This window comes from Astatotilapia calliptera, chromosome 7 (genome assembly GCF_964374335.1).
Source record: "Astatotilapia calliptera chromosome 7, fAstCal68.1, whole genome shotgun sequence".
Taxonomy (NCBI): domain Eukaryota; kingdom Metazoa; phylum Chordata; class Actinopteri; order Cichliformes; family Cichlidae; genus Astatotilapia; species Astatotilapia calliptera.
Window position 1 is genome coordinate 43,367,354 of NC_137428.1, and position 25,346 is coordinate 43,392,699.

Sequence of the window (25,346 nt, forward strand, 5' to 3'; positions counted from 1 at the left end):
AGCTTCTTATTCTAAGTCAGGTGGTTACACAGCAGTTTAGGTTGTCCAGGTGTCCAAGAGAAAGAACAGAGCTGGAAACTAGCATGGCAAGTCCACTTTAAAATCCTACAAGTATTGGTGATTGGTGCATTTAGTGCTCAATACAAGAGTCAAACCTGTGTGGACACATTCTGCAGTAATAGTGCCAATCAAGATAAGCCAGTGTTTGGTTTTGCCCAGGGCACCAACGGTTGGTCAAATTAAAAAAAAAACAAAAACCAAACCAAAAAAAAAGAAAGTTAGACACTTATAATGTTAAGAACCCCCCAAACACAACATACACCTCAGGATCCAGCTGCCACCTCTAAAACTGGAGACCAAAATAAATCAAACCATTTTCCAAATAATGCTTTATGAATGTGGTTTTAAAGTGAAGAACGATTCCCAACAAAACATTGATGAACAAGAATGAAGTCAATGAAAATAGAAATAAAACTGTTTCAAACTTGGGTGCTTTACTCAAGCTGGACCTCCTGCTCTGCAGGAATAACTTACACATGAACACATACCAGACGCTAAAACACTACAGAGCGTCTGATGTGATAACTGTAAAAGTAATCCTTATCATTTTATCTTAAAAACTTGCAGGTAAAAAGTAAAATGTCACCATTCATATTACAAAGTAATCTAGCAGGAATGTTTGCTTTCATTGATTAGACTGGCTGACAGAGTACATCATTTGAAGTCACCATTAAACTTTTTTGCCCAAACTTTCTACAGCAGTACCTCCACCTCACCCACTGTACGGTCTAAACAGTGTCACCTGCTGGCACACAGTCATTGGCTGAAACAATTTCACCTGATTGTCACATGTAAGCCCATGAGGGTGGACACAAGGCAATCTTGCAAAAGGTAACGCAGAAAACACACAGCTTCCACATGATGTATGAGGCATGAAAAGTGCTGTCCCTAGCACACATTAGAAATTATGTATTGCATTCAATGGGAAATCACAAACTCAAACCTTTTTATAGAGTATGTGCGCTTGAGCTGAACAGTACAGATATTGACTTAAAAAAAAAAAAAATCATATTTTGAAAACCAACACTTTCTTACCTATAGAGGAAACCTCCAGAGCCAAGCCTTGCCAGTCAATATCTTTCTAATGCCGAGATGGTGGGACTACACACAGTAGCTCCATCTGCTCGCCCTCCACAGCTGACAGAGTTACAGACTGTAGATTGTGTAGCTGTTTGGGCCTACCCCATGTGGCAGCTGTGTGTTTTGGCAAAATGTATTTATTTATTATTAAATAAATTTATCCTCTACTTCTGTGTATAGTTTGGCAATTAAATGCCTTTCAATTTTACTATAGTAGCAGGCTGAATTGACAGTTCTGCACATTGGAGATGAATATTCAACTTGGAACGACATTTTTAAAAAATATAATGCAATCTAAAGGGAGACCCAGCAAACTGAAAACCAGTTATCTGAAGAGCACTTGCGATAAAAACAAAAAACGAACATATTCTTAATGCATTTATAGCTCCTAGTTTAGGTTGTGGTGACAAACATCTCCTCTTTAGCCTTCCAGCTGCGAGGTAAGAACCTAGTTAGCATGAAAGCAGCCAGTAAGAAAGAGACAGTGTTGGTATATCTCTATGGTCATTTTTTTCCCCTTTTTGTTACTACAATCTCAACTCCATAATAAATTAGAAAGAAACATACCAAAACAGCTCAAATGTTATTCAATGCAGAAGATCACAAGAGAAAAATCATTTGCAATTAGCTGCAACAAAAATAAAACTGTTTCAATTGGTCAGAGCAGCTCTGCTCAGAGACAGATCAACGGTGGGGGAGAAATTTTAAATATAGCTCTAACTTGAAGTGTCAGCCTGTTATGCAGCCAATAACAACAACATGGTGATTGGTTGATCATGAATCAGCTATTCCTCTCTGTGGTAATTCAACTTATGCTTCTGTATACATTTTCCTTTTATAAAATATTTTATTCATACAATCATTTCCTTAACCATCGCAACATTACTATTTAATTTTGGGAGTCAGGATATCAGTCACACATCACCTCCTAAGTACAATAGTATATAAACAAATGCAGAAAAAAAATTATTCCGTATCCATTTGAGTGTCTCTCATTTTACTTCTTAGTCCATCTTGTGTCTGTACACCTGTCTGCCCATTTGTCTTTCAGTGATGAGACGATGGGAGTATTGCTGGTCCTGATGGGGCATGTGGTTGGAACAGCTGTGAGCAGCAGCCTCTGCTGGCTGACCAGGAGAAAGGCCCTGCATGGCAGAACAGGCTGGCCATTGGCAGGCATTAAGTGACTCTCATGCTGGCCCGTTTACAGCTGGCTCAGAGGACACAGAACTTCTGCCGAGCCTAGAAAAGAGGAATGAGATATAGATACGGAACCTTTTGAAGACAGAAGGAAATATCACTCCATAAATGAAGACTATGAAGAGACTGATTATATTCTAATGAAATTCAAACTTGAATCACAAAGGCAGTCAGACTTACTTGGCCTCCTCTGTGGGGGACATTTCTTCCAGAGGACCATTGGGTAGCTCCACAATGGGCCGACATTTCTCACTACTTGCCAGGACACGAATAAGGAGAGAAACACAATATATTCAGTTTACAATACCAGAACATGTGAAACTGTTTAGAAAAGGCTGTAATGGAAATCAGCTCAAGATAATTTGTATCTTGCAGCAAAACAGTTTTGTCTTGTCATTTATCAATTCCTACACCTATAATTTCTTAAAAATAAATAAATTCCAGTCAATAGAGCAACTGACCAAGCTCTGATTGGCCAGGAGTTATACTGAACTTATTTTCTGGGTGCGATGCTCAACTCGACTTAAGAGGTTTAGTTACACGAGGAGATCACTCAGTCAGGATTTCTCCCCCAAACCCCAACTATCTCTAACTGTTGGCATAGAGCCCAAAGGAGCTGTCTGCCATGCAGTTTTAATACCTCATTCACTGAGCTGATGTAAAGCAGACTTTGAAGGTAATCTGGAACTATTCATAGACTTTAAATGACCTGCTTTCTGGAAAAGGTCTAATCCAATTGAAAAGGGAAGGAAAGAAGTTGTTTACTTTGTTGTTAGGCTAACTATTTTTTAATCAAAAGCAATTTACTACTTTTTAAATCACATCTTTTATTTTCCAGGCTCATATTTAACCAAAATGGAAAGGCCTGCAATTATTCACAGCTCAGAGAAACGTGGGGCACTGACATAGCTGCTAGATGCATCTGGATGGCGATATAACAGAAATGATGAATGTGATGATTCATTACTATTAATGCACTTGAAGTTATGAAGAAACATAATCTGACTATCAGATTCTGCAAGCACATCTGATAGTAGCAATGAATACTGCAAAGTCCTGCACATTTCAGGGACAAATGTGTAACGGACGACCGCTGAACACTGCAGAGCACGTGCCGACTCTGGCTTTTTATAAGACAAAAACAAACTTAAGTAGTGACTGTGAGACTGTGTGTGCTATATCTGACCCAGTTTTAGGACAGCAGGCTGTGGCTGAGCTGTTGATGCCTGCTCTCTCTGACTCCACATACTCCACTACTGAGTACTTCTCTGAAGAAGCAATCTTCTCTTCCTCACTGGAACACACAAGTACACAGCATATGCATTAATACATTGGTATGAATCCCTTCTAATTAGTCACTTTTTCCACAGAACCACACCAACCATTACAACAGTGAGATGTCAACAGTGAAGCATGCTGAACTGACTGACAGAAAGAACAGTAAAACAAAGGATGGTCATGTCGAAATGGAACACCTCTGATGTCTATGTAGGAAAAGCATCAAAATGTACAGCAAATGGAGAAAGTCAACAGATTGGATTGTTTAGCTATGATAGTCTTTACTTTGTTGCTAGCAAGCAAACAGTAAACAGGCCTAGAGACTGATTAGACCAAAATTGTTTGTACCAGCCGTCAGTCTTGCTTTGTCTCAGAGAACCACCAATCATCTTGATGAGGCCTCAATCAAACTAAAAACACTCACAAACATCCAAATCTATTCAAACATTTAAAAAGGTGCTATATAACGGGTACCCAGAATGTGTAAAATTAGAAAACAAATGTTTATGGTCTCCTGTTAAAAATCTGCAGTCAGTTACATGTTTTAAAAACAGAATTTTACAATTTCACAAAAACATTCAAACTCATATAGTCATGCTTGTGTAAATGTAATTTTAGTCAAGTACCAAAAAAGAGAAAACGTTACTTTCTGGAATTTATAGTACAGAAAAACAAATACATGTTGTTTTGAAATCTGATTCAATTAGCAACACATTAAAGCACAAATCTTTCTATTTGAATCTACCTCAGTTATTGTTATATTTAGAATGGTTGTATTTAGGGCTGTGCAATATGACCAAAATCTCATATACCAATATAATACATTTATCGTCCTGACAATGGTATAAATCACAAAAATGTAACATTTTATGTAAATTCTGGAATCTCGAGCAACTCAACTTGCGTGAAGTGTTTCCAGCTGGGCGTCCTTTACCTGGAGTCCAGTGTTTTAACCGATGCATGAAACTATACATTTTTAGACATAAGTTGTAACGGCCATCGTTTTCTTTCAAAGTTTGAGTCGAAGGTTTATTTTTTAGCACCTGACGGCTCTTTTTTGCTTCTCATCCGTAAACTTTCTGCATACCCTTTCACGTGATTCAGTTTATTTTGAAAAGTCTCAACAGGATCAAACAAGTGGACAGCGGAGCCACTCGATGGTTTTACCGTCGTTGTTGTTGCTAACAACAACAACAACAACAACAACAACAACAACAACAACACATAAAGACAGGCGCTTGTCCGTCTGTAGTGTGGTTATATTAAATATAAGAGAAAGAGAGAACTTTAAGAAATTAAGATAGCCACTACAGTGATCATCAAAATGATGAAAAAATATTGCTGTAAACAGTTTATTTTACGACACCACGAAACAAACGATAGCGTAAAATGAAACGATAGACGTTTTTATATTGTCATCCGATATACATCGTTATATCGAACAGCCCTAGTTGTATTACAGCCAATATCAAATTTTGTTTTATTATGTGAAGAGTGAGCTGTGACGTGTACATGTTTTTATTCTGTATTAAAGTAGTTTTTCAGTCAGAATACAATCACCACATTTTGCTTTTGTATTTTGCAAAAGTAGTATTGTTTTTCTCTCTAATAAGTCACAATCGCAGGATGGACACACTGTCTATTTGCTAAAGCCAAAAAAATAAGGCAGCTATGGGAAAAGCACACCAATGAAACAAGCATATGGAGAAATATATTTAGAAAGCTGTATGTAACCAATAAAAATCCAACTGAGGCCACTTCAGAGAACTGGTTTCTACTTTGGGCCAATTTCATCTGGAACATTTCAGCCAAGAATGAGATTGTGTTGCAGTGTTAGAATAAAAGTAATCTGAATAAGATCAAGGCAAAATTAAAAAGGAAAAAAAAAAAAACTGCACTAAAAAAAAAAAAAAAGAAAAGAAAGAAAAGAAGAAAAACACACCTTTGATAAAAACACATGCAGAATGGAGATAATGAAATAAACAAACAAGGAGTTGAAACCAAAGAAGATCAAAATTCCGAAAGAAAAGTTGGTGGTTGACGTGACAACAAGACTACATCACGGCTGCAGGCTGATCTCTGATTGGCTGTACATACCGATAAGATTTCAACACTCTGAAGAAGACCACACCCACAACGCACAGCAAGAGAGAGAGGGGAAGCTCAGATTGTAAGTGTCGCTCAGTTCATTACACTGCTGTTATCAACTCAGGCAGACAGACAATATGATGCAGCATCAACAAAGGGACGGAAGGACAGAGGACAACCAACTTTAAAACCTGACTGTTCAGGAAACAAGGATTTCACCATGAAAGGGACTTTTTATGAGGCACTTTTTAAGCTTGTAGGACAGAAAAGTGGCATTCAAAACTTGGTATCCCCAGTTTGTGTAAGGCAAGACCTCAGTTACTTTGGATTTTTGAACATCAAATGGCTATCAAGGAGTAAAACAAACAAACTAGTGTTCAAATATCAACCCCAATCCCCCCAAAATCCTATTTTCTGCTGTCCACATTATCATGTCACATTACACTAACCCATGACAGGGCACACAAATTAAATGTCACAGGATCTATAGTGGTTGTATCTAAAGTCTCAAAACACCAATAGTGTAAAGAACTTATGTTAGCTACAGTCACTACAGTCTAGACAGCGGAAGAAAGAATAGTCAGTGTTAAAAACTGAATCAGTTTATAGGCCCCTTTCTTTATGGCAGTGCAATGGACCAGGTCAAGTAGGAATCATTTATCAGATCAGCCTCTAATCCTCATTGAGGCACAGATAACTAAACTGGGATTGTATTCATAAATAAGTAAATTCTTAAAGTGATAACAATTTTTAAGAATTTACACTGACTACAGCCTAGTTAAGATGAGTTATTCACAAAGTAGGACTACCTCAGTAGCTTAAGAGTTTTTCTTCTGGCATGAAGCTACAATGAGCCAGCCCCGCATCCCATAAGACACACCAGTTAAAACCAGCCAACCCATGCCTATAATCACAGAATTCCAACTGGCACTGGCACCACTCTCATCACCATAAGTCTGAAGCGTAATTCTTTTGTGTGCAAGTGATTCTCGAACCTCTTGAAAACGGCGGTCTCAGTCTTGGCATCAACAGTGAGACTGACTGTTTCTTTCATGGAGCCATTGATGACCGTTTCTGTGATGCTGCGGTGCTCAGAGCTAGATGCTTCCTCCTCTGCCTTAGAGCTCCCACAATCACTAGGTGCAGAGGCAGCTGGAGAAGCCACACTCGTGCCCAACCAGCCATCACAGTCTGAGGGATGTTAAGAAATGTGACATTAGGTGTCAGGTCTAATCAATCAATCAACGTCAATTAGACTGATTTAGCATCAACAGCTACCTCAACATGGGTTACATTCACCCCTAATATAAGAAAGAGATAAGAAATATAAGAAACATCATCAAGTTCAGGAAATTCTGGATACTTCCCTTGTCAGATGACAAGAATACTCAAGGACATGCATTTGTGCATATCTCACCTTCAGACTGCATGGGTGCGTTAACCCCTAAAGGGTCAATTGTTTCTATACTGGTTTCCATAGCAACAGGAGAGTTGCATCTCAGGGGGTCTTTGGGGCTGAAAAATAAATATAAATTTATAAAGCACTTTCAAGTTTCACGGCTATCTTAAACACAAATTATTTATTCCAGAAACTGCAACACTGCAGACAGAAAAACAGACCCACGGTAAGTCAGGACATCTTACCTGACAGGAGTGAAGTTGGAGAAATCAGCCCAGCCAGTTTCTGAGTTTGAGTTAGCTGCAGGAGAGGAGCTCCATGCTGTATCAGGGGAGGTGGAGGGAGAGGATGGAGCTGGGTTGCTGGGGTTGGAGTTTGAAGCTGTGGATGTACCCGTGTCCATAGGGATATCATCAAAATTTGCCGTCCACACTGGGCCTAAACAAACAAACAAAAACAACAAAAACAACCCCAAATATATACGTTTTAATTCACGCATAAACTGAAAATAACTCCAATTAATTACCATGATTAATTATTCGTGATTACACAATGCAATGCCTACATAGTGAGGGGTTTTAAAAAATAAAATTAAAAAAAAGTAAAATACTGCCATTTTTTTTTTTTACTGGCTCAGTGTTTGTTTGTTTTTTTTAAATAAATAAAAAAAAACAACATAATTTATTGCTTATTGCGCAATTTATTGTTGATATTATTTAAATATGCTTTAGTATGTGAAAAAATACATACTAAAAACATGCCAGTTGGAAGCGGCCATTGTGGAGAAAATGAAAGCAACTGTTACTGATTCTTCAGGGTTGATCTAAAGGAGTTGATTTGATTATTCAGTCGAACTGGGAGGGGTTAAAACTCAGCTGACAGCAATCTACTGACCAGCAGTGAGATTTTACACTCTATAACTTTAAATTAATCTTAGTTTAATCTTGATCCTAAAATCAAGTTGAGGCAAAACATAAAATAAATAAAAACGCTTGTGACAATTTGTCATTAGGCTACCACTGTGTACTTGAGTCTTACATGTGGTTGTCTCAAAACCACTAACCTGTGTCAACTTCCATTCTGTCATCGTTGCTGGGGTTGGAAGCTTCAAACTGATCCCTCTTCACGTCCTCCTCCTCCGAGTCTGTGCTCTCCTCGCTGTCTGTGCTGCCTGAACTCCTGTGATGGACAGATCAAGTATTAGAATAAAGATCTGAGCTGTCCTCTTTATACTGTGAGTGAGATTAAAAATAAATAGATAAATAACTAAATAAATAACAGAATATACAATTCAGCAGGAATTGATATCAGGATTTTATTGATACAGCTTAAATAAACAGGCTGCTCTGGTGGCGTTTTGTAAAACAATTTATCTGTATATATGCTCCTATATGGAACTTACAGTTCACATAAACACATTTTTTTGTATTTTTGCATAATAAGTATGTAATGCTGGCCTTGTTGACCACTAAAATATGTATTCAGAGCCATACGACCTTCACCTTTCTCATTTCCCTCATCTTTCCATTGTGAATGAATTTGTGTGTGATTTACAACAAACACTGACAAACCTAGAGATGTTTCTTATCCAAGTACTGATGACATTATTCATATTATGTTGATTTTAAATATTATAACGATTATTATTACCATTGTATTAAAAATACTGAAGTAACAAGCTGATAATACAAAGGTTTTTTGATGACTACAGCAATGGTGATACAACTACCACTTTTCTAAAGCAATCACACAAAAAGCAAAAAACTCTAAACACAACAAATTATCCTTAAACAAGACTAAAAAGTTTTACAAATAGCTTCTGACGTTGATGTTAATAAAAATGAATCACTATAAGATCAAATACAGTGTCCATATGAATTCATGAGAAAACCTGCTATATCATTCCTACCACTTGAATGTTTTAGTTGTTCAAAATCTGGTGGCACATGGTTCACATCCGTACCAGCTTGCTCTCACAGCACTACAACTATGCCCATGTTTGACTTGATAGTCCTGTTTAATGCTATCAAATGAAGGCAACCCCGCCCCCTTAATGAAAACATTAAGTAACAAATAATTTAAAAACAAGTGGAAAGATAGTATAATGAGGCCATTAAGGTTAATTCAGTAACTCAATTCAGTGAAGTTGCAAAAAAAAAAAAAAAAAAAAAAGTTCAGTTTCTTGGTGCATGTGTGTCTGACTCACCTGGGGCGTCTCTGTGCCTCTGGTGCAAAGGTGACATCTTTTTCATCCCAGATATCGTCTTCATCTGAACCAGCATCTTCAAACTGCTGGATTTTCTCCTTACAGCGTGCCTCAAACAAAGCGATATTTGCCTGGAGAAAATTTACACACATGTCAAAATTAGAGTGTCATCGGTTGTGCTTAAAGCACATGCACATACAAAGTAAAGTCTTACAGAACAAAACCCTAGGCTGTGAAGCATTCACTTAGAAAGCAGGCCTCAGGCATCTTTCACAGCATTATGCTGTCATTTCTTTTCCTGAAGAATACCTAGAGGCTTGTTTGAAGTACAAAAAAAAATTACTTCAAGGTTTGTATTCTACAGCAGTTTTATTTTCTCACTTTCTTGTCATCTGCTTCCAAATTAATATCAACATCAGGATATGCACATCATGCCTTTAAAAATATTTTAACTAATTCCAGAAGAGTTTTACTCTCAACATTATGAATTTTAGATTAATAATCAAAGTACTTACACTTTCATTTGTATTCAGTGAAAAATTGATGTCTGATATTCTATCAAAGGGAATACTGCAAGGTTAAAGAGAGAGAGTTTTATTGAGTTAGATTTGTTAGGCATCCACATACAGACAAGCAACAAATTAAAGGAAAAACCCCAGATTCCCTCCTACAATGGGGGAATCTTTTGGCCATTGCTGTGGGAGACATTTTAGTTGTAGAGTGATCTTTTTTTTAAACCAGTGATGAAGCACTCCCAATGATGCAAGTTGTTGCCGAGATGTTAATGCTCCCATCCATAGGGAAAGAATGGCTTTAATAAGTATGACTGATGTGACTCAAACACCATGACCTTTAGTTGCCAGATTCAAAAGCCAGCTGAACTTTTGGCGTCATCAAAACGAGGGAATATCATTTGTGCTGCTTAACCACTGTGTAGAATTTCATAGACTTGGACAAACAATGCCAAGTCACACTGCTGGCACAACACCTTATCAAGACACTTGTTTTTCCTTTAACTCGTCTCCAAATGACCCCACACAGACAAATTCTAGGACACAGCAAAAGTTTGTTTAATATTTCAAGCAGCCAGTACAAAATAAACAACTTTTAATCACCACCTGATTCTTTATGTCCCCGTTCCATGTTTTAAACTGACCAAGCTAAGAAAAGCTACATTTCCAGGTAGAGGAAACAATGCAGACAAGGAACCCAACATTGTTAGTCTCTACTTTGATATTCTGATGTAGTCACATAAGATTTTGCTGAAAATTTACCATCCACTAAGCAATCACTTTTTGCCCAAGCATGTTTTTTTTTTTGTTGTTTTTTTTATTGTTAGCCTAGTTCTAACAAAGATGAAAATACAATAAATATAAAACTCATCATGCATATTGCAGTTGGATATACACTATTGAAACAACTAATAATGAAGGAATTATCTATGTTTTTCACCTGTGTGACCACTTATAATAACTTGCCAACATCTGCCCTGTATACAATGCACTGTTCTTTTACAGCAAAGAAGCAGAGGTTTTATGCTGTGTACATCTCTACAGGAAAGTCAAGTCCTCTCTTTTTTTAGGCTACATCAGATATGTTCCAGGCATCATGATGGCACAGGAGGCACACCACTTTAGACACTTTAGATTAGCTAGAGCAGAAGCATTATCAGGTACATCAGTTAAAGACCTCAGTGAATAACAGCTTTATTTTCTAAAAGAGATCGCCAAATTTTCATTACACTAACATTAAATAATATTATGCTTAACAGAATTTGTAGAGGTCATGTCTGTGGTCAATGTGCATTTTCAGCCTTTCTGGGAAACATTCAATCACTGAGGTAGGTTGGTCAATGCTATGGGTCCATTGTATTTATGCATCCCCCATGTATGAGTCTTATGTTTCTAACAAGCATGCTTTTCGACAGGTGTTCATATAGCTACCTACTCAGAGCAGATCTTTTCTTCCTAAGCGCTTTACTGATGCCATTTTTTTTTTAAAATTAAAGCGGAAGAAAAGAAAGTAAAAAGAAAAGTTATTCTTGTACCTAAAAGTTACAAGAATAACTTAAGGTCACCAGAAGCCTAAGATTATGTAAGAAAGCTGTACTTCACTGATCCACTCCCAGGCATTTTGAAAAACAAGTGACATAAAAGGCAAAACCACAAGCATGCCCATTCCAGCTCACCCTAAGAAAGACAGAAAAGAGGCGGCCCACGACAGCAGAAAAAGGTGGATATGATTTCTTCTTTGAGCCAATTTTTGCCTTTGACGTGATCATTGTACCAGGCTAATGATAAAGCATAAAATGGTGTCGCTGGTGATGACATTTCTTTCTATATAAAAATGAAAATCTAAATTACTCAGAAAAAAAAGCTTTATGCTTTTTAAATTGAGTTTAGGGCTAGAATGGAAATCCTTCACAAGCCAATGAATGACTCAAAATTAAGAAATTAAATTGAAGACCTTTATTTTAAAAGTCATATGCAAATATTCTATAACTGAATGAATTAACAGTGAAAAAAATGACCCACCAGCTTGTAGTGTAGTGTGCTGTACCTTTTGTGTTACATGGTAATACTTAAATAGCAAATGTAGGAAAAGTACTCACTCCACAACATCGTCCTGATCAGCAAACTCTTCGTCATTGAAGCCAAACTGCTCAATAAAATTGGACGTCATTTGTTGCATCTGATAATCAGAAAAGGCCTGGCAAAACCCAGGACCAACGATAATGATATACTCTTGGCTCTACACCAAAAATGTCATTACTTGCAGTACAAAGAACATGTATACACATACTATATTCACACACACATAACATACATTAGGATAGATGTTTAAAGTACATTCATTTTTGAATTTTCTACTGCTACACTGATGACAGAGTTATTGTGCAGGACCCATGGACACAGAGTACCCACTGAAATCAACAGCTGGCCAAGTCAAGGGGGAAGAAGAAAAAAAACCCCAAAACAAACAAAGTAACCTGATGCACTTTGGAGGACTTCAATTTCTCTTGTGAAGCATGAAGTGGACAAAATTTAAAAAGAAGTTGACATGTATGTACTGCACATTTAAATTTCCTAGGGTCCCCCCCCAATCATCGAAAACACTTTTGACAATAACTTTTAATATATAGAAGGTTTTGATTTGGCCCCCTAGGCAGAAAGGCTACCTCTACATGAGCTGGGTTTATGTGCCCATGGGTCTGCTTTGTGTGCCTTCATCCATTTGCATCTGTGTTTAAATCTTACTTGTTGAAGAGACGAGTCTTGGTGAAAACCACTCTCTTTAAAGTCCACCTCATCATCACTGGAAGAATGGATGTGGTGTGTATTTACCTGAGAAAACATGACATTTAATACAAAATGATCTCCTGCTTATGGAGTGCAAAGAGTGCCAAAATTAAATAACATAATCATTAAACTATAATTTCTGCTTACATTAAAATTAGAAGTACACTTTTATTAAAAATATAATTATTTCACCATTTTATCATCTCATGGTTCCTGTGCTACAGTGCGTCATGAAATACTGAAACTGTCACAGCAGGTTGTCAACAGACCCCAACATCTGACCTCACCTTTGACTGGAGGATAAACATTGGATAGAATTTACTTAAGTGCTATATACAGGTGATGCTTAGTTCATGCTTTGTTCCCAGGGAAATCAGTCTGGCTGACATTAAAGTTCAACTTCATAATAACTTACTGACTCTCAATGTCTTGCTGGACAGTATATTTTAAACTGAATCATTGGGTCATCTTTTCCTCGTTTGTCCTAGCAGTTTATTTTCAATTAAAATTTACATTAAAAACATTTTAATGCTATGCCAAAACACTTTAGCTGTTAAATGGTTCAGCATGAAAACAAACCTGAAAGCTTTACTATTTTTCATGTTCGTGTTGTTACTCACCAAGTCAACAGTGTTTCTTTTGTTTGTGTCAGCCAGCTGTCCAGAAATAAAAGATTCCCATTTTTCTCGATCCTCTGCAGGGAGCTCTGTCACAGACATGAAATTTATATAGACACAGACACACACACACTACATCAACATAAAGAGCACAGCTATCAAAACTACTGGCAGAAGACAGTGCTACCCCCTGAGCCCCTTTACAACAAAGTAGAATAACAATGTTATTCTCAAATTATGGGTAAGCACATCTCTCACTTTATTTTCAGTTATGATTTTAGTGTCCAATAATTATAAAACCCAGATAATAAACAAAACATTCATGCTCCAAATTCTATTCCACAGTTTCTTGTGTTTTAAAGCCAGCTCTTCTCTTTCCCCTCACATGGAAGTGCTTTTTGTCCTTCCTAAAATACGAGTGTAACGAAGGGGAATATGAGCTAGGGTTTAGAAACGTTAGTGTGCTGATGATGATGTGTTCCTGGTCAGTATGAGACCTATCGATGATAAACCTACACTTTACAGGACAGTAACAACACATGATGGTGCTAGATGAGCACTCAAAGAAATGTAATTCCTCACCAGAGATGAGCTGTTGTATTTGCGGCCCATTAGGGCCTTTGTCGCAGTTATGAACTATAGAGTTGGCTATTCTGGTCAGGTGACCCATGTAGCCTCGTCGCCGCCCACCTTCTGCCCTAAAACAAGGTTCAATAGTAGTATTAGCATATTTAATAGGGTGCTAGCGCCATGACCAATAAAACACAAGTATTATGCTTTTAGTGCAAACAAGAATACTTACTGTTCTTTCTCATTGGAGCTCCAGGCATCAATGATTCTCTGTATAAATTGGCACTTTTGAAACAGCTGGTGGAGAAAAACACAAGATACTAAATACACCAAAGAAATATCTGACAGACAGCTCACGTGACGTATAGTTAACTTCCAAGTCTGTTGCTCGTATAGGCCTGTATAAACAGGTTATGGACACATATACATATGTGTATTTATACACACACACACTAAAAAGTGTGGTTTTCCCCTTCTAGTATTTCAATCTTACATGTTTGATGAGGATGCTTTCCTTCACGTGTTCTGCCTCTGTGTCTGGTTGGATGTCTATGGGGGCAGGAGGCATAGCCAGTATCATGGCTGTACAGATTTCCACCTGAATGTGGAGGAAGTTGTTCCAGATGTATTTGAAATACATATCCTGTTGAGTAAAACAAAAACAAGTACAAAAGGAGACGCATTAATAATGGATTGGATTTATATAGCGCTTTTCAAGGCACCCCAAGTGCTTTACAATGCCACTATTCATTCACTCTCGCATTCACACACACTGGTGGAGGCAAGCTACGGTTGTAGCTACAGCTGCAGACTGGGGCAGACTGACAGCAGCGAGGCTGCCATATCGCGCCATTGGCCCCTCTGACCAACACCAGTAGGCAGTAGGGTAAAGTGTCCTGCCCAGGGACACAATGACCAGGACAGAGAGCCCGGGGATCGAACCGGCGACCTTCCGGTTACAGATGCGCTTCCCAACCCCCTGAGCCACGGGTCGCATTAGTAAACCGACGGACAGAATAAAACTAGGGGGAACCACAACCAAAGGTTTTTCAGGTTTTTTTTGCCGACATAGCTGACACAAACTATGAAGGAAAAAATCTGTCATGTCTCCTCACAGGCTGAGATCTTATATCCGGATCATGGTGGACATGTAGGCTCCCTGTGCATTGCCACTATACATGACAAGTGATAACTGGATGGCCAGATTTAAGCTAAGTATTTTTTTTTTATTAAAAAAAAAAAACAAAAAAAACCCACGAAATACTGAAAAGCGATGTGTTGTGTGTCGTGCATTATGAATGATGCAGGCCGTTTGAAAATTCAGGCCAGCCACATTGCTAAAAAATAAAATCCAAAACAACAAAAAGTTAAATCATCCATTTTCTTCTGCTTATCTGGGGTTGGGCAGCGGGGAAGTCCAGACCACTCTCTTATCAGCCACCTCTTCCAGTTCTTCCAGTTTCCCAACAATGCTCCATCTGGTGGCAGATGGCTGCATAACATCGGGATGCAACAATTTACTGGGATTGGACATTGACTTGAATGGTGTGGAAGTTTGAAGTGTAGGGATAAAACTTTCTGTTAATTGTGCAAGTTAGGATTTTCAGATTTAGACCAAAAACTCTGAACTGGACTTCTGTGGAAAATTTATGCCCCAAAAAATTTTCAGAAAACTTTTGAACTTGTCTAAGATCGAAATTCATTGCATTGATTGTAGTCTCCGCCCCCACACCACACACCCTAAAAAGAAGATAGTACTTACTAGTATAACTCCAAGTGTGTTGAGGTTAATTAGTTCTGTATTGATGCTGTGTGTGTTGCTCTGCAACAGACTGGCGACCAGTCTGACCACATTGAGCCTGGTGTTGCCCACTGGAGGGTCCAGAACCCCCCATGTTGTCTTCATCATATTCTTCTGATGGTGGAAAGCAAAGTGTTTATCTTAACTACAAATGTCATTTTCCTTGGGATAAATAAAGTATTATCAATCAATCAATATTTGCAGACTTGGCCTGAAAAATATAACATAGTCCACCTATCTTCAACCTACAATCTGCAAATCTGCAAACAGAGCAATAGTCACAGCTGTAAATAGTCCTTACCTTTGGAGGTTCGAGTAGCAGCTGGTGAAAATCTTTGAGTCTGGGTCTCACAGCCTCGAGGATGCTGTGGTTCACTGAGAATGATGGATGAGACATCCCTGGGGGGCACTCCATATGACCCTCAAACCTACAACACATGTCCAGTCACATGAACTAGTGCAAAAAAGAAAACAAAACAATGTTGCCTTGCCAGTACAGTTTGGACCATGATTCAGACTGGGACTATATGATTTAAGGATCCAAATAGGAGAAGTAAACTTTGTATACTGCAATAAAGACAGAAAGAATGTTTGCGGTATTTAGCTCCCCATTTCAAGCGGTATTGTGTTGCTTAAAAATTGTTTAAAAATTGATTTATTTTAAAATCTCCACCCATGTCAAATCAAAAATATCAACTGGCAGATGAAAGGACAAGACATACGCTGGTCTCCTCGTCTCAAACAATGTGAGCAGGATCTGGATAACGCTGACAATTGCAGACTCGTTCTTTTCCTTGTCGAAGATATTAGAGAGCAGCTGCTCTACTGTCTCCTGCCTGAAGAGGAAGATAACAGACACTTAAATGAGGGAAAGCAGGTTTTTTTGCATGGCAGAAAATGACAATGAAATCGAACAAAAACAAAGATAGACACAAGAGAATGATTTAAAGTTTGATCTGGTTGATCGTTATCAAAATTCACACCAATTATCTTATATCTGAGTTCAAAGGTTACGTCACAGTAAAACAAGAGCACTCAGAGCGTAACTCCCCAAAAGGACAAGGGCTATACTAAATGACACTTTTATTACAATACATTCCCTCTTATTGGGTCAAACAAACAAACTGAACCAACGACGTACTCATAGATAGTTTTATTCTGTACAATACTGACAAGTTCTCGTAAAGAAGCAAATACATACTTTTCAAGTGTGGACAGAAGTGGATCAGGTTCTGAAGAGCCCTGCACCTGGAACATCTGGTCTCTGCTCAGTCTAATGATCTCACAGAGTGACTGTGATGCATTGGAGTGTCTCTGTTTTCAAGAAGAAAAAAAAAAAAATAAAACACTGCTAACCAGCTTAAAAAAAAAAAAAAAAAAAAAAAAAAGCCCTCCAGTCTTGTATTTCCCTCCTGCTAGCTGACCAGGAGGCTATTTGTTGCAGCCCTCGATCAGTGAGCCAACTCTCCAATGAGGCTCTCATCCCACAGTCAAATAGAATGACTGAAAGTGCAGGGAAGAAAATCCCATCGGGAGAAACCCCCACCCGAACACCGCCTCTCACCGAGGGCACATAGGTACAGAGCCCAGCACCCCTCCAGGTGACTTTCTGCACTTTATATAGTATTGTTTAATACTGGTAAATATTACATCTGAATGTCTTCAATGATTAAATAAGTACCAGTATACTTCCTGACGAATACCCTGGTGAATACCGGAAGTACAGGGCAAAATATGTAAGAAACTCACATCTTCATCTTGAGAAGGTTGTATCATCTCCACCAGTCTCTGAATCACTTTCTCCTCATTCAGCCACTAATAGAAACAAAGAACTTTGTCAGGAAATCATAAAATTTCATTATTAAATAAAAAGGCTTCACAACGTTTCACCCTTTGCTGTCCACTTCATTCCTTAACATCAACTGAGAACGGTTAATAAACTATACCAGATGGCAATATAATTTAATGTGGACTGTAATATTCTAGTGTAAACTGCCTGAGAGGATATCATTTTTAGCAAAGGAGGGAACCATTTTGTTGTTACCCACATTGAGAACATCTTGTCGTAGCTGCTGTGGTTCGATGCAGGTGAGCATCCTGAGCAGCAAGTCCATGATCGCAGAGGTCCCGATGTGTTTTATCATCAAGTCTACAAAGTCTTCCTGCTTCCTCAAAAAATCAACTATCTTTAAATAAAAACAAGACAAGGTTTTGTCATACCGATTTAAACAGACTTTGTTACACCTATAAGTAGCAAAGCATTTTATCCTCTCAGTATTTTTACATGTTGGCATCATTGGTGAAAAGAAATAAATTAATAAATAAAAATCCTACCTGTTCAGGCTTGCGTCCTATAAGAATAGAAAGAACTTTGGAGAAGAAGCTGGCCAGGAGGGGGTTGAGGGGTGGCTCATTTTGGAGGAAACTGTACAATTTCATCAGCAGTTTTTCATCTTCTCCTAGTCTGTCATTGATCTGGCTCACATCTGATGTAAGCAGCTCACATGATATGTTGGGATACCTGAGGGGTTTTAAAAAAAAAAAAAAAAAAAAAAAAAAAAAAAAAGGCCCTTTTAGAGTTTTTCCAATAGTTACAGCACTGCTCATTACAAAGCAGATAAATATTTAAATGCAGGAAATTCTAGAGGTATGAGTTCTTCTCAAAGTTATATCCAACCAGAGATCAAGAGTTTAAGTTTAGTTGCTTCATTTCACCAGTTTATTTTGAGAAAACACTAAATTACAGCAGCACTGCCACCATCGGTTCTGTAAGTAGTGTAACAGGAATTTTTTACAAACCTCAGTTATACACCAGACAGAATCAAACTTTTTTTCTTTTTTCTTCAGATTTCCATATTTCAAAAAACAATTTGAACAACAGATCAAAACAAGTGTAGATAATTCTCCTGTGAATTCATATAGCTCAAGTGGGAGCCATATGTCCAAGTAATACCATAGTATTTAAAGCAATGAGTGATTTTAAAGCAGACTACTGGATGTGAAGCTTTCCCAACTGGATTTTCCCACATAATCAGAAGTTTGGGGAAAAGCTCCCAAATCTCAGTTTGACCAATTTCTTCCGGCCTTGTGAACAAACTTGCTAACATTTCAACTTTTGTGGACATGTCAGCAGTTTGCTAGACACTGGAGTTACGCAACTTTGATTTAGCACCACAGATAAGTTTACAGAAAAACTACATCCTGTAGGTTAAATGTTCCTGATGTCAACATACATCTTCGTCAAACTGTGAAATTAATAACCATTTCCTTACTTGTATTTAACCTTTTCCTCAACATCAGTACTGGGTTCCTGTGTGATAAAGGTAACCAGGTCCTCCATACACTGTGGTCTCAGCAGGAAGTCCACAAGTTTGTGATTCTGGGCCTTGCACTCCTGCAGGACATCATCCTCATCCATTACCTCTGTAAGCGTCACATCCTCCTTCTCCAGCAGTGTGTCAATGTGGGATGTGGTGTGGAGGTCAAATTTCCAAAACATGTTGGTTCTTTAATACATACATACATACATATATATGAAAAAAGGACACAAATATGTTAAAACAGATTGTGGGCAAAAGTGAGTCATTAAAATGAGCACAAAAATGAAACATTATCAATCGAGATTCATCTAAGGGGCAATGATTTACTAAGGGATCACTCAATAATCGAGTAACAGTTCTTATTTCAGCTCACCTGTGAGTATGTTGGAGTCCTCACAGCAAAGCTCAGGTTAAAAAGAGGTTTGTTCTAGTCTTTGGGAGTTGTGGCCCATTCCAGGCTGACCAGACGGATGGGCAAGCAGGCAGATAGTGGTAATGGACACACTCACAAAAAGCGCACATACAGCAGTTCAACACGAACACACCTGTGGGAGAAAGACAAAAGCAGATGGGCATATATTAGGGCTGTGCGATATGACCAAAGTTTCATATCCCGATATAAGACACTTATCGTCCCGACACAGATATATATCACAAAAATTTTACATTTTCTGTAAATTCTGTGAATCTCGGGCAACTCGACTTGAGTGAAGTGTTTTCAGCTGGCGTCGTGTACCTGGAGTCCAGTGTTACATAAGTTGAAACAGCCACAGTTTTCTTTGTGAGTATTTATTACATGGCGTGCTGCGGGGAAAAGCCATCAAATCCGACTTTTTTTGACCCCATGCGACGCATATCCGATCATGGTATAACAGTTTGAACAGCACAAATCCAATATTTTCAAATCCGACCTGGGTCACGTCGTATTTAGGGCTGCCACAAACGATTATTCTGATAGTCGACTAGTCACCAATTAATTTTGCGATTAGTCGACTAATCAGATCATCATCCATTGGAGGTAAAACGTACAGCTTATTGCACCAGCAGCATCTGCTCTTATATAACTATCATTTGCTTACAGCTTTAAGTGTGTAAGGTCTGTGCTAACTAACAATAAAGACAAGATGATAGTTTATTAAATTTGCAGATTGTTTCGGTGAAGTTTAATAAACTCCTTGCTATCTAAAATATAACAGGACACCGGAGTATATTCTCGAGCATCTCACACTTCTGATAATCAGCTGTCTGCTTGACGTTTATTCAGCTGTGTAAAAACTTTAATCTCAGCCAAACCGATTTACTCAGGAACAAATAAAACACTGAAAGAAAGCCAAACAATAACATTTTTAAGTTATCTAAGTGACTTATATATCATGTTTAACCTGAGTAGCGAAAGACGGCGGTGGGTTTGAAAACGATTTGCCGGGAGTCCGGTGTTCTCACGGCTCTAGTTAGCCTTGCCCCCGGCTAGCTATAGAGCTAGTGGGTAACAGACGTCTCCGAAAACGTCGGAGCGCTTTTGAAAATATTTGGTGTCTTGATAAACTGAGCAGATATTTGAGGTTTACACAGCTACATTCTCGCCTGAAAATATGTTAAACGTTTATTTTGTGACCCAGAAAGAATAATAAGAGTAATATTAAAACTAACTAGCTGCCGCCATTGTTGGAAACTGAGCTGGGCCGCGCTATGAATTCTGGGACACAGCTTCTTCTTCTTCGGGGTTTAACGGCAGCTGGCATCCTTGTACATGCAGTGCTGCCATCTTCTGTTTCAGTCCGTTATTACACTCTTAAATCCTACTACTCATTCCTGCGTCTTTTGGGATCTTACAAAGCTTCAAACGACGCGTCGACTATTAAACCAGTCGACGACGATTTTGATAGTCGATGTAATCGTGACTAGTCGACTAATCGTGGCAGCCCTAGTCGCATTAAATCAGTCTTTTACGTCACTGACACAAGACAGACGCCAATTATCAGCGCCGGAGAAGACAATCAAAAAGACATTGTGAACGCTTCCTGGCCATCCAGTGAACAACCGGACCAAAAAAAAAAAAAAAAATCAGAATTGAGCATTAAGAGCTCCAGTGTGAACTTAGCCTTATAGTCAGCAGCATTTAGAAGTGCTTACATAACTTAAAGGCTTTAAGAATGCCCCCACCCAACATTTGGATCAGATATCCATCTCATCCTGACTTAAAAACCTGGACTGGATAGTGGTGACAACCTCCTGATCCATTTTACATTGTTCTGTGTTTACTACACAATGGTTGCTACAGAGAGCTATCATAACGTGGAGAATGCCAACAGGAAAGAACCAGCATTTTGGAGACATTTTACTGCTGCTACACAGATTTTCTTTACATGTTTGGAATAGGTTTTTTTTTTTTTTTTTTTTTTAATTAAACAGTGGTCAAGTGAGTCAAAGAGACAATGTCAATGATGTATCAGTAGCCCACCTAAGGCCCAAGATGACTACCAGCTGAGGCTAACCAGCTGGCATTAAACACCAATAATAAGAAATCTACAATAACTTACATGCATTTAGAAATCTCACACATACAAAGAGCGACCTTTCTCTAGTTAAAGAACAAAAAGGCACAAATTCTCAATTATTACTATTTTAACCGTTCATCTTATATAAAAATAAATAAACTCCCCAGTCTCTTTCTCATCACCAACTGGGTATGAAGACTTGCATCTAGGCTAACATGATTCTACTACTTCATCTGTGCCTCATAATTAGAACTAGGCAATAAAACCAATTAATTATCGTGCAAAAAACTTTTTAATAGCAATATAAAACATGGTCATTATTAGGGCTGGGCCATATTATACCGTTCACGGTAATACTGGTATAATGTTAGGCAACGATAGGAAAATGAAATACCGCGATAGAATATGAGTAAAACGTGCATGTGCAGAGCCTTTGTTTTCATACGCACATGGCCGATTGTTGAGTGAAACAGATGAACCAGAATTGGTTTGTAAAAATGGTGCAACTTCAGTGATGTGGAACTGGTTTGGTGTTTGTCCGTCAGATGCAGAAGATGCAAGCGGCCGTCGTTATTGTCGTATTTGTCGGACTAAGATGCTCTTAAATCTGGGAGTAATCTGGGTCCTAAACTCCGTATCGTTCAGGTCAAACGAACACTGCAGCATCACTGAGAGTTAAAAACTGTCTAAATTCTTTCATCTTTAATAAAACGATCAGCATTGCTGCTTTACCAGGTGTAACTATGAAGTTTAACTTCCAGGCATCCATGAAAACAAAATTTATTACATTTAACAGAGTTAGAAGTTAGCAGGAAGCTAGCGGAAGTTAGCTCGCTAGTTACCTAAGCATGATATAGCATGTTCTGACTGAGAGATTTCTGAAAAAATTCAAACGTACAGCTCTGCTATCACTTCCAACATAAATGAAGAGAGGAAAATAAACAGCAGTGACATTTGTAGGGTTACTGAAGTTGGGCTAGCTGGTATATAATGATGTGCTACGTGATCGCTAGCAACACAGCTATGTTAGCATAACATAAACAGTGAAGCTGGAGGACGAACACTAACACTTTTACACTTATAAAAGTTAACGTGAAGGTTCCTCATGGTTAGAGACAAATGCAATCGCATGGCAGGATGCTGTAAACGGACCAAACTTCAGTCAGGAGAACAACTGAGATAATCCATCCACAATACGAGGTTAGTCATTAATATACTGCAACAACATGGGAATAGAGCAGCTGCCAGAGAATTCAACATTAATGAATCAATGGTACAGAAGTGGAGGAAGCAAGAAGAATGAGTTTAATAAAGTTTGATTTATCTGACTGCTTTGTTTCGCTTAATTTGCCTTATAATCCCGTGCACCTTATGGTCCGAAAAATACGTACTGCACACTGCAGTTTAATGTTGCAAAGCACCTCTTTTTAACTTCAGTGGATATTATACATGGTTATGCTCAGGATATGTCAGCCCATTTCTACTGGAAATGCCTTTTGGTTAAACTTTCAGCAAGGAATTTGCATTTGCACTGTTACATTTTTATAAAGCTTTAATGTACATAAAAACCAGCTTCTTGTTTAAGTGAAAATAAATGGAAGGTTGTCTTTTTGCGCTAGTAATGTTGTGGAGTTGTATTTTGACTCGCATCAATTATATCGTCAGTTATATCGTTATCGCAAATTTTCAAATATATATCGTGATAAATATTTTTGGCCATATCGCCCTGCTCTAGTCATTATAAAAGTGACAGCTCATTCAATCCATGTTTTGACAGACAATATGAAAAGCCAATGACAATGCCTGAAGTGCTGCTATTGGCTGGAATTAAACTAAGCTGCAATGTCCTGGTTTTTCCCATGTTAAGAATGTGTATAATACGAATACTCTGAAGGAAATGCTCTTATTTGTATACGTTTTTCAGTTTTTGTTGTCAAACAACTTCATGAACATGCAATAAAGATATGAAAAAGTGACAAACAATACCCATCAAGACCAATGTAAATACCCTCTATTTTCAAGCCATCTTTCAGTCCACTTTTCTTCAATGCTAGAGCCCTGACTTAATGATATGATTATGATGTCTGATTAAATCCCTGTGAAAATTTGTCAAAATCTTAGCTTTTCTCTGATTTCATCTATATTCACGTAAGTTTGAAGTTACATTAAACTAAAGCTTCTTGTTAGCAACTATTCTGAAAATTTGTTGTTGACACTCTTGAGATGTGTGCCAGTTCGGTACATTACTGTAGAGAGGTATTAATCCATTCCCATTTCTTTTTATTTTGCTTTCAAGGAGGTAAACCTTCTTTTAATTTTTAAACTAACTTTGAGCAGTACTTCTCCAGATAAATCGCTTAGCAAAGACCTAATTTAAATTGTATGCATCTTTAAACACTTTGTGACTAGCAGTCTCTCATCATTTGACCTATTCATTGATTCCCCACCTAAAAGGTCTTCTAATTACCCGTTCTGTACCACAGACAACCTATAATCACAAGCTCACCCACTGTACAAAGCACCTTCCTACTTATATTCAGAACAGTGACTTGTTACCAAGAGACTGTAGCAACTGCGTGTAATAAACATAGAGGATACCGGCTGCTGTGACTCCCCAAACTACTTTGACAAATCAAGTGCGGCTAGACATCTGGATGCCGATTATATTTCTGCTATTATGAATTTTGTGTTAACTCAGCAATGCAACTGACACAAAAACTGCACTACACTCACACTATAAAACGCCTATATTTTGATAAAAACTATCACTCCCCAAAACAGCTGAACATACGCCATAGAGCGAAAATAATAAAAATACCGTAGGCACATAAACATTACGAGCCCGTAATAAAATCAATCTAAATATCCACTCTACCTACATTTCAGGCCTATGTAGTACAACTATACACATGCAATAAGATATCACATTTTAGCTGGGTGGCAATACTTAGTATTCACCCAGAATCACCTGGTTCATCTGGGCTTGACTATCTGTTCCGAACCAACAGACTGAGCAGTTTAAAAAAAATAATAAGAATTTCCTTATGTGTAAAGGCAGTCATTTAACGCAATCGTTATTGGCTGTATTTAATTTCAGCTAACCAACCTTCGAAGGCAAAGTTAACGGTTAGCTTTAATTTCGGCTAAACACGAATCAAAACAGCAGCCTTTTTAATTCACGTCATTACCAGTTCGTTTACATCCTAAGGCCCAAACCTATCTACCACTAACGGTGCAGGCGTTAAAGACAACACACCGGTACAAGGAACGTCACTAGCTATTGTTAGCTAACCCCGTGCTATCGAACTCAACCAGTTACCCTAATATATGTCACATATGAGGGTAATATTAACTGGCTGACAGGTTTGACAATAAAATCAAAATATGATCCCGAGGTACCTTAAAACACTAATGTGTCATGTTAACGTTAGCCTCCTCTTAGCTTAAAAAAACCACAGCCTGACAGCGCAGTGATAAGATGGCCAAGTATGCTCTTTGCTAGCCAGCTAACGTTAGCCGGCTATCTAAAGACTGCTGGCTAATCGTCTCTTCAGCACCAAGTGTATGAGCTTGCAGTTGTACCTACCAATAGACAAGGGTAAACACCGACTCTCCAGCATGTAGCTTATCTTAACATTAGCCTCGGACCTTAGCGATACTAAGACAGAGCTAAGATGAAATTTTGGCAAGGAAAATAAAGCGTTTAAAACTGTTTCTAACAGGCGCGAAAATGTAGACCTTCGGAGAGCACTTTTCAAGATGGCGGTTCCGTCAACTTCATCGACCCCTTCCCCCACTCCAGCTGCAATGTTTGTCAATCAAACGATTTCCGCAAAACTATTGGTTGCGAATCCTGTCGCTCAAACAAGGTCGTGAGCTTTTATTGGACAAGGTGCGTGCCTCGTCAAGACGTCATTTACACAGAGTATA

The 25,346-nt window shown here is 38.3% G+C and overlaps 1 protein-coding gene across 8 annotated transcripts; it reads right to left on the reverse strand.

The window, feature by feature from the left end:
• Nucleotides 1–374: 374 nt before the first annotated feature.
• On the reverse strand, nucleotides 375–25,212 carry ppp6r3 (protein phosphatase 6, regulatory subunit 3). Of its 8 annotated transcripts, none has more exons than XM_026174829.2 (26): nucleotides 25,003–25,212; nucleotides 19,292–19,463; nucleotides 18,871–19,104; nucleotides 17,933–18,119; nucleotides 17,647–17,784; nucleotides 17,348–17,413; nucleotides 16,800–16,912; nucleotides 16,321–16,434; nucleotides 15,900–16,026; nucleotides 15,560–15,712; nucleotides 14,291–14,440; nucleotides 14,030–14,094; nucleotides 13,810–13,925; nucleotides 13,231–13,316; nucleotides 12,569–12,655; nucleotides 11,923–11,969; nucleotides 9,827–9,881; nucleotides 9,312–9,442; nucleotides 8,169–8,284; nucleotides 7,351–7,543; nucleotides 7,124–7,221; nucleotides 6,702–6,897; nucleotides 5,716–5,733; nucleotides 3,527–3,634; nucleotides 2,521–2,595; nucleotides 375–2,382 (listed from the first exon to the last, which is right to left on the reverse strand). In XM_026174829.2, the coding sequence occupies exons 3-26, from the start codon at nucleotides 19,095–19,097 to the stop codon at nucleotides 2,331–2,333; spliced, it is 2,718 nt and encodes a 905-aa protein (XP_026030614.2). In that variant the 5' UTR covers nucleotides 19,098–19,104; nucleotides 19,292–19,463; nucleotides 25,003–25,212; the 3' UTR covers nucleotides 375–2,330. The 8 variants fall into 8 exon arrangements, with proteins under 8 accessions (XP_026030614.2, XP_026030613.2, XP_026030611.2 ...); XM_026174828.2 differs by having other exon boundaries at nucleotides 11,923–12,002; XM_026174826.2 differs by having other exon boundaries at nucleotides 2,521–2,592; nucleotides 11,923–12,020; nucleotides 25,003–25,211.
• Nucleotides 25,213–25,346: the final 134 nt, after the last annotated feature.

Bases quoted from the DNA above. Each gene is read 5' to 3' on its own strand.
- ppp6r3 (XM_026174825.2), bottom strand. From the start codon at position 19,097: ATGTTTTGGAAATTTGACCTCCACACCACATCCCACATTGACACACTG. The intron at 8,285-9,311 runs GTGAGTCAGACA...TGTCCATCACAG, and splicing joins GAGGCACAGAGACGCCCCAG to GAGTTCAGGCAGCACAGACA. The intron at 7,222-7,350 runs GTAAGATGTCCT...TTTATTTTTCAG, and splicing joins TCCAACTTCACTCCTGTCAG to CCCCAAAGACCCCCTGAGAT.